This window comes from Ochlerotatus camptorhynchus, unplaced genomic scaffold, assembly GCF_037179485.1.
Source record: "Ochlerotatus camptorhynchus isolate MF236.1 unplaced genomic scaffold, CSIRO-AGI_Acam_v1.1 ptg000132l, whole genome shotgun sequence".
NCBI classification, from domain to species: domain Eukaryota; kingdom Metazoa; phylum Arthropoda; class Insecta; order Diptera; family Culicidae; genus Ochlerotatus; species Ochlerotatus camptorhynchus.
In genome coordinates, this window is record NW_027040622.1 from 722,726 (window position 1) to 732,701 (window position 9,976).

Genomic DNA, 9,976 nt, shown 5'->3' on the forward strand with positions numbered 1-9,976 from the left:
CCGCACGAGATTGAATGTGGAGCGATACAGACAAGCGCGGAACAGACAAAACTCGGTTTTCCGAAGGAAGAAGCGTCAGCAGGAAGACCGAGATCGCGAGGCGATGGAAAATCTGTACCGCGTAAACGACACACGGAAGTTCTACGAGAAGCTAAATAGTTCGCGCAAAAGCTACGTGCCGCAAGCCGATATGTGCAAGGACTTGGAGGGTAATCTTCTCACGAACGAGTGTGAGGTGATTGAGAGGTGAAAGCAGTACTATGACGAGCACCTCAACGGTGAAGCAGCAGAAAACGAAGGTGGCACGGCAACAGACCTTGGAGCACGCGCAGAAGACGACAGGCTACCGGCCCCCGATCTTCAAGAAGTTGAGGAGGAGATCAGTCGACTGAAGAACAACAAAGCAACTGGTGTAGATCAACTACCAAGTGAGCTATTAGAATACGGTGGTGAAGCACTGGCTAGAGCGCTGCACTGGGTAATTGTCAAGATTTGGGAGGAGGAGATATTACCGGAGAAGTGGATGGAAGGTGTCGTATGCCCAATCTACAAAAAGGGCGACAAGTTGGATTGCTGCAACTACCGCGCGATCACACTGCTGAGCGCCGCCTACAAGGTACTCTCCCAAATTCTATGCCGCCGTCTGTCACCATATGCAAGAGCGTTCGCGCTACCACGGACCAAATTTTCGCGATTCGGCAGGTTCTGCAGAAATGCCACGAATACAACGTGCCCACACATCATTTGTTCATCGATTCCAAATCCGCATACGACACAATCGATCGATGCTATGGCAGATTATGCACGAGTACGGATTTCCGGATTAACTGACGCGATTGGTCAAGGCGACGATGGATCGAGTGATGTGCGTTGTTTGAGTATCGGGGACACTCTCGAGTCCCTTTGAATCTCGAAGGGGGTTACGGCAGGGTGATGGACTTTCGTGTCTGCTATTCAACATCGCGTTAGAAGGGGTGATCAGAAGAGCTGGGATAGACACGAGTGGCACGATCTTCAGGAAGTTCATCCAGCTTCTTGGTTTCGCCGATGACATTGACATCATGGCACGGAACTTTGAGACGATGGCGGAAACGTACATCAGACTGAAGGCTGAAGCTAGGCGGATTGGACTTGCCATCAACGCATCAAAGACAAAATACATGAAAGGAAGAGGTTCTAGGCAGACAATGTTAGCCTCCCACCCCGAGTTCAGATTGACGGTGACGAAATCGAGGTGGTCGATGAGTTCGTGTATTTGCGCTCACTGGTGACCGCCGAAAATGATACCAGCAGAGAAATTCAAAGACGCATTATGGCAGGGAATCGTGCCTACTTTGGACTCCGGAGGACGCTCCGGTCGAATAAAATTCGCCGTCGCACGAAGTTGACTGTCTACAAGACGCTTTTTTTTTTTTTTTCTTTATTTTTGTGATTTTTAGCCGTAGGCTAGTTCATCACATTCTACAAGACGCTGATTAGAGCGGTGGTCCTCTACGGCCACGAGACCTGGACTATGCTCGTGGAGGAACAACACGCGCTTGGTGTTTTCGAACGGAAGGTGTTGCGTACCATCTACGGTGGAGTGCAGATGGATGACGGAACGTGGAGGAGGCGAATGAACCACGAATTGCACCAGCTGCTGGGAGAACCATCCATCGTCCACATTGCAAAAATTGGGCGACTACGGTGGGCTGGGCACGTCGTAAGAATGCCGCACGACGACCCAGTGAAAATGGTTCTAGAAAGCGACCCAACAGGAACAAGAAGAAGAGGTGCGCAGCGGGCTAGGTGGATCGACCAAGTAGAAGGTGACCTGCGAACCCTTCGCAGACTACGAGGCTGGCGAACTGTGGCCATGGATCGAGTAGAGTGGAGACGAATTCTTCGGACAGCAGAGGACAACAAGGCCTTAGCCTAATTGGTAAGGTAAGTAAGTTGTTTATAAAAGTTGTACCTAAGGGGTCGTCCATTAATTATGTCACACGTTAAGGGGGGAGGGGGGTTTTGAAAACTGTGACGAGCCATACAAAAAATTATGATTCAGAAGATGTTCATAGTACGTCCGACGAGAAGTTCAGAGAACTTTCGAAGAGAAGTTCACAGAATTCCGAGAACAAGATCAGAGGACATCCGGCGTAAAATTCAAAGATATGGCCAGGATAAATTTAGCGATCATCCGAGGAGAAGTTCGGATAAGTTCCGAGTAGAAGTTCTGAAAACATCCGACGAAAAATTCAGAGAACTTTCGATGAGAACTTCACAAAATGTCCGACGAAAATTTTAGAGAACTTCACAGAATCTCCGACTAAAAATCCAGAGAACTACCAAGGAGAAATTCTGAGAACTGCTGGCAATAAATTCCGGGAACTTCCTACTAGAAATTCACAGTACTTCTGACGAGATGTTCATCCAGAAGAACAGCATGATCCATTCCAAATATTAAGATTAGCGTTACGGACTAACTTTGGCGTTTAAAGATTGTACTCGAAAAAAAATGCAACACTTTCTTTTGTGTATAACTTTTTATTGCATGGGTAAAAATTGATGAAATTTTGAGCAAAACTTGTTTAGAGTGTTATGTTTACATGTGCAAAATCTTGTCACAATCTGTCAAGTGGTTATCGAGATGGTTGCCAAGCAAGACGTGCTTCGACAAAAAAAAATATGGGAGCATTCGTGGAAAATCCAGGGCAGTCCCACAGGTGGATCGCGGAACAGTTTGGAATCGACAATTCGACCGTGTTCCGTGTGGTAAAATCATTCAAAGAGGCCCAGCCGACCCAGCGGCGAGCTGGCAGCAGAAGAAAAGCGAAGACGACTGACCTCGTGAGAGCAAGGAAGGTGAGGGATTACTTCAAGCGTAATCCGAACCTTTCGATTCGACACGCGGCCAAGAAGGTCAATTCTTCCGTTTGGTTCCTCCAGCAGACAATGAAGCGGTCGGACTTCATATCTTGAAGGTAGGAAAGTGCCTAGCTTTAGCGATAAACAGAATACGGTGGCCGTGGCGTGTGGTTGGTGCAGCCGAAATGCATCGTAATGGCCGACGAGACATACATTAAAGCGGACGTCAAGGAGATATCCCGGCCTGGAGTTTTTCGTCGGCAAGTCCCGCCTGGATGTTCCGGAAGAAGAAGGTCGACAAATTTTCCAAGAAGTACTTAGTGTGGCAGGCGATCTATGGGTGCTGCAAATTCAGCAAGCCATACATAACGACCAGCACCATCAACGGCCAAATATATAGAGAAGAATGCCTCCAGAAGCACCTGCTGTCCTTCCGATCCCACGAAGGTGACACTCTGTTTTGGTCGGATCTGGCATCGTGCAATTTCGCGAAACCGGTAATGGAGTGGTATGAAGCTAACGTTTTTGTGCCGAAGGAGGCAAATCCGCCAAACTCGCCACAATTTCGCCCAAAAGAAAAATTCTGGGCGATTATGAAGGGCAAGCTCCGGAATATAGGGCAGGTTTTCATAAACGATAAGGATTTGAAGAAAGAGTGGATGAAAGTGTGTAATGAATATGGCGCAAGTGTTGCACAGGATTTGATGGGTAACGTTAAGTCCAAGGTGCGGGCATTTAGCCTAGGAGAGGAGATTGAATAAGCCAACTTTGCAAAAACATAGCTAATATGAGTTTCAAAAATATCCGACTTGAATTTTTGGTGATAATTTTTGTCTGTTGCATTTTTTCGAGTACAGTCTGTATATAACTTGTGAGAGCTGTCATCAACATCCCAAAAGAAAAATAACGTTTAACTCCTACTATGGTTCTAGACCAACTGAACCGTTTATTCCGAATTTAATAAAAGAAAACCTAAAGTCCTATCGATGAGCTGAGTAAGTTATTTCTTACAAAAAGAATGCTGTCATTGTTCTGCTGCTGCAAATGCGTGGAACTGCTGATGCGTCTTCTATCCAAAGGTTGGGTCGTTGCTCGCTGCTAGATGGTCGTTTGTTTATGCTGTAATAGGCTGCATTCGCTTCTCGAGTAAAAAGTTGTTGACGCTAGGCTAGTGGTCTCAGAGTTTGATTATAATGTTGACAGGTGGAGAGTTGCTGATGTTAGACTTCGGCCCAGAGTTCGATTATGGTGTTGGCTTCCATGAGTGCTGTTGACCCGTCTTCGTCAATGCCGCCGTTGTAGTTGTTGTTGTTGTTGGCAATGGTGCTAACCGTAATGGTGCATTGATGTGGCGATTGGTGCTGGGATGTATTATGTTAGGGATCTCGGGGGATTTGATCTTAACTTATATTAGAAGAAGAAATTCGAGAATAGAAAAAAATAATTCCATTAAATTAACTTTCCAAGAAAACAAAAAGAGAAAACAAATTCATTCCATAACTTCTTCCCAATCTTCCCTTTGTTTCCAGATACAAGAAGAACTTGAAGGCATTCTACATCGTGCACCCGACGTTCTGGACTAAGATGATGACCTGGTGGTTCACGACATTCATGGCTCCGGCCATCAAAACCAAGGTTCACTCACTGCCCGGCGTTGAGCACCTGTACTCCGCCATCACTAAGGATCAGCTGGAAATTCCCGCCTACATCACCGAGTACGATATGGCGGTTGGTATCTCTTTGACTTGCCCTTGACTAGTGCAGACAAATAATGGCCCACTTTTCCCTTTTATTCCAGACGAACGGAATCCACTACTTCCAACCAATCACCAACACCTCATCGCCTGCATCCTAAGGATCTTCACCGCACCCACAATCATCAACTACTGCATCGTCTCCTCAGATAATTAAGATGATCAAGCTCAGTAGTGAATCGATTCTCATAGATATTCATGCTCCAAAGTTCCGTTTGCAACCCATCATGATCATCATTCTCGTACCAGTTCGTAGCTGTGTGAAGCACTAAATTTTCATTTTTCGCCTAATTTTCACCGAGCAAAACGAAACATTTCGGCGTACTCTTTCATATGTAGTGTGTAATTGAATCATCTTAAAATACTGAACATACCAAAAATAAAATCGACAACACTGTTCTAAACGAAACAAGATGAAAACTATTTGCTTCCTTTCCACCGTTGAATATAGAGAAGATGATTATTGAAAATAAGTGAGGATTATTGGCAGAAACTGAAGAAAACGTCTACACCCATATTTAGAGAACTAAAAAAAAAACAACAATCTAGCGAAAGGAGCTGAAGGCGACGGAAATCTGTAGCTAACAAATATTATTCTTAACGTTTTATCGAGACTATGGTTAAAATGCTATATACCTACATTTAATAAAGCAAAGCAACTAATTGCTAGGAGAACAAGGGTTAATTAACTGATACAAGAAACACACACACACACACAACTTTGTTATAGAATTAGTGAAAAACAAGAATATATAAGCAAGAGCGCGGCTGACGTGAAAATGTTATTTAGAAGAGGACCCGCCCCAAACCAGCAAATAGAAGCAACCCGGAAGTATAAACACAAAAAAAAGAAATCCCTAGGATATTAATGCTGCTATGCGGCTTTTGTTGTAGAGGAAGCTTGAATTTAGTCGACGTGTTAAGCAAAGCAACACGAACACAAAACACAACAACAGCATTCCCTTGCGCTTATGAACCGAAACAACAAGTATAAGAAACATTTAAAAAAAAATCAAATCCTCCTAAGGAGACAAATCCGTGCAAGCACCCCTTTTTAGAAGCATAATAAGCTCAGCTTAAATAGGCCACGAGGATCAGCGGGAAGTGTTTGTGAAGAGGATAATACGAAGAACCAGCGAGAGTGCACTAGTTGGTGAAACATTGTGAAGCAATTTCTTGAAAAGAAGCCACTTTTTTTAGAGAAGCCATTCAGAAGGTTTGTTGTTAAAGCTAATCAGGAGAGATGAAAAAAAAATCAAGTTAAACTACGAGTACGAAGCGAGATGCGAGTGGGAAATGATTTTTGTTGTCCAAAAAAAATTGAGTTGAGCTCGCGCCGAGGAACCAATTAACTCACATGTATTATAGTCGTACCTTAAAAAGCAAAAGAAACCTTTCCAATCGACTGGAGGAAGATTGTTTGCACGGAACAAAAAAATCGAAACCCCAATTTGTCTTTCTCGATACCGTTGTTCTGTTTCTAATGTTTTTAGTATGTAGCAAAAGAAGAAGTTTGAAGATGCAGGCGGGCGCCCACTCAAAGTTTAACACAACAAAATTCTAACCAAAAACCAAAACACAGATGCTTAAGGCGTACGAGCCTGTCAGAGTATTATACAGAAGGAGAAAGCGTATCCGAATCACTTTCATGGTTATATTCTCATGCTAATCTAGGGTACTTACTACTGAACTAATCACAGAGTTACAACAATGCTAAACCACAAATGCAAATGAAATGTTTTCCTCGAACTTTTTCGTCTAGTGTCTATGTGTTATCTTGAAAAGACTTGTTTAAATTTTAGGAGATTATAGGTTAAATTGTAAGCGAATCAGCAAATGCATTGAATATTATTCTTATAATTGATATTGTTTACTAGTACAGGAAACACGAACAGGTGGAAAGAAGCAAGTTCGAAAGTTAAACACACCAGCAAAGAAACAGGCAAACCCCGACAAAATCCTGCATGGCGCAAATAGCTGAAAATAAAACAGAGATAGGAAAAAATGAGCATTTGCAAACCAAATAAACGTAAAAAGGAAGAAAAAAAAATCCAACAAAAACATGTTGTAAAGTATTGTTAAACAATTATTTAGAAAGTCGAGTACTTATAGTAGGAAATTGGCGGCAAAGAAGACGCGAAGAAAATAACAACAATACAAATCAAATAGATTGAGCCAAGCAGTGCGCAGTGGCTTAAAAGGGAACATTCATGAACTTAATTGTTTTCAGATGAGTGCGCACTTTTTTCTGTTGCATGCACCTTAAGTTTTTATTAAGGTGCAACTGTACTGCAGAAAACTAACTTTTTAATTTCAACAGATAGAGACAGTAAGGATTATTTTAGCACAGTTGTTGTCGTTTTCGTCGTTGTCGCAGCAATAATTGCGAGTCATTGACAGCTCATCATCAATTCTAGAAAGAGCTGGAATTAGGGCGTAACAGCTTTTGTAAACAATGACTTCTAGTGACGATTTCTAGGAACTCAATGTACGCTCACGCAAACCAACATAACCGTCGGGTAGGGGAAGTCTTTTTCTACCCGATGGTGTTGTTGATTTGCGTTGGCGAGCCTTAACTGTCTAGAAATCATCGAAAGAAGTCATTGTTTTCAAAAGCTGCTATGCCCTAATTCCAGCTCTATCTAGAATTGTTTTTAAACAAAGGTGAAACCAATTGCTACACCCTGAATTGACACCGGTGTAGCTACACCGCAAAAACGAAAACGACATAAGCAACATCAAGTTGCCATGAGTTCAGTTTATCCAGATAATGGAGGTAGTTTGACAGTTGCGTAATAAAAACAGTTTTTTGAACTTTTGTACATTTTAATTTCGTCGTACCAGCATTTCAGCCGAACTTTTAGAAACTAATAAAACACACAACTTTGCCGATGGCTTACTAATTGAGTTTCTAAATCTTTAATTGTGAGAGACATATCGATTTTTAAGCAAAAATAGCCTTTTTCAAAACTTTCCAATTAAGTTAGCTGCAAGTGGCTGCCCTTGCAACAGGTTTGATTTTAAAGCATTAGAAACGAACTATATTCGTTTTGGAGATCATCAGAATCCGTAAGTATCCTGGAAACATAAATTGGTTTTAGTACACAAGGAATTAAGATTATTTGTAAGGACTTTAAATAGTAACAATGAGTTTCCAGCTAAGTTTCCAGGAGACTAACAGATACTTATGATCTTCACAATAAATATAGTTTTTCATTCTGTAAAATAAAACTTGTTGTAAGTGCAACCCCTTGCAGCTAACTCAGTTATATCGTTTTGAAAAGAGCTATGTTGTGCTTAAAAATCGAAATGTCTCTTACAATTAAAGATGTATAAACTTGGTGTCCTCGGCAAAGTTGGGTGTTCATTATTTTCTGAAACTTTGCCCAACATGCTGAAGAGATATATCGAGAATAAAATTTAGAACAGTTAAAAAAACTGTTTTTACGAAGCAACTTTCTAACTACCTCCAGTATTTCGATGTACTGAAGTCACGGCAACTTGATGTCCCCAATTTTGCCAAGGAAAACTACTTTCTATCCATTGAAATGAAAAACTTAGATTTCTGAAGTACAGCTGCACCTTACGAACGATGCAAAAGTTCAAATTATGAATATTTTCTGAACATTCTTAAGCCCAAAAATGTACTCATTCATCTCAAAAACAATTAAGTTCATTAATTTTTATATTCCAACCACTGTGCAGTGCAATGCGACGATTGATTAGTGGTAATGAATGAAAATGTTAAATTCGTTTTGATTTCGAAGAAAAAAAAAATCCACAAATAAAGAAAATGAAGATGAAGGTAACATGTGCTGGTCAAATCATTTGATTCGAAGATCCGAAATCTGCACCTCCATTTAAGTTTCTGGCAAACCGATCTTGTCTTTAGAGGGGCTTCACGGTATAATGTTAAAATGTACATGAGCATGAATGACCGCCCACGGTTGCTACTCTGTTATTGCCAGACCACCTGTAATTATACAAAGAACCTAAAGACGATGCTTGGGAACACCAATAGACTGGTGATCTCAAACTGGGCAATACCAGCGCTGGCCGCACCCGAACGCAGGTCAAGAAAGAAATGGGTGGGAATGTGTTGACGTGACACTCGCTTTGATGGAAGCCGAGAAATCCTCTGCACTGCCACGAGAAATCACTGGGACGTCGGGTAAGAGGGTAGGGTGTGCAGCAAGGTTTGTTTTGGTAAACGATAATTTGAATTGATGTCCTAACGATATAGAAAGGTTACTGTATAAATAAATAAAAAGGAATGATCTCACCCGAATAATCAAGTAGAGCTGCACCAACAGCAACAGGCCTCCTCGTAGGCTTTCTTCCACGAATCGCAGGTATCTCTTTGCTCCTTACTTGATAATTATAATTCTCGATAACTTTTTCAAAGGGACGTATCAGCTTTTGTAAACAATGCATTTGATAATCGATTTCGCGTAACTGGTAGCTCGCACTCGCTTACTAACACCACTAGCAGGTAGGGGAAAATTTCCTCTATTTGGCGGTAGTGTTACCATGCGTGGGTTAGCTACCAGTTACGCTAAATTGACGATCAAATGCATTGTTTACAAAAGCTGATACGTCCCTTTGAAAACATTATCGAGAATTGTAGACGGTCTTCTCTTCTTCTTCTTCTTTCCATTATTTAACGTCGGTCTCTGTTCCGCAATCTAGTGCCAATCACCGACGGACATCGATTGTCATCCATTGACGGCAATCGAATGTGCAGGAAGGCAGCTTCCACACCTGCGTAGGATATCGCACCCATTCAAACACACATAGGCCGGGACCAACGGCTTTACTTCCCTTGCGAAGGAAGACGTGACCAGAGATTTGTATGCCTCTGAAAAATCTCACCTACCTCGACTGGGATTGAACCTAGACCCATTGGGGTGATAAAGCAGTCACGCTTACCACTAAACCACCAGCGCCGGCTTTTAGACGGTTTGTTTGACAACAACACGAACCTGTCAGGGCTTTGGTAGAAGCTGCATGAAGTATGAGCATGAGCATGATTGACCTCCTCCCGCGTCCGCTACTCCGTAACTGCCAGATCAGCTGTAATTACACAGATAACCAACAGACTTGGGACTAGCATTAATCTTCAATGTGTAAAAATTGGTGATCTCATACTTTTAAAAGGCAATACCAGCGCCAGCCGCGTCCGATTTCAGGTCAATTAAGGAATGGATAGGAATATGTGGACGTGAAACTCGTGTTGTACGAAGCCGAGAAATCCTCTACACTTCCACGAGAAATCACTGGGATGTTGGATATAAGCAAAGAAAGGAACAGTAACTTCATGCGAACGCTGATTTCTGGTGTTTACTCTGAAGATTGAAAAAAAAAACGTTGATTTTTTC

General features: G+C 42.1%; 1 protein-coding gene across 3 annotated transcripts in view; it reads left to right on the forward strand.

Annotated features, from left to right (window-relative positions):
- The window catches only part of Gdap2 (ganglioside induced differentiation associated protein 2), a 255,170-nt gene extending 249,572 nt beyond the window's left edge, over positions 1–5,598 (forward strand). For all 3 annotated transcript variants that reach the window (XM_065220798.1, XM_065220799.1, XM_065220800.1), the window contains 2 exons: positions 4,374–4,572; positions 4,643–5,598. In XM_065220798.1, coding sequence (XP_065076870.1) covers positions 4,374–4,572; positions 4,643–4,699 — 256 coding nt within the window. In that variant the 3' untranslated portion in view covers positions 4,700–5,598. The remainder of the gene's footprint in view (positions 1–4,373; positions 4,573–4,642) is intronic.
- Positions 5,599–9,976: the final 4,378 nt, after the last annotated feature.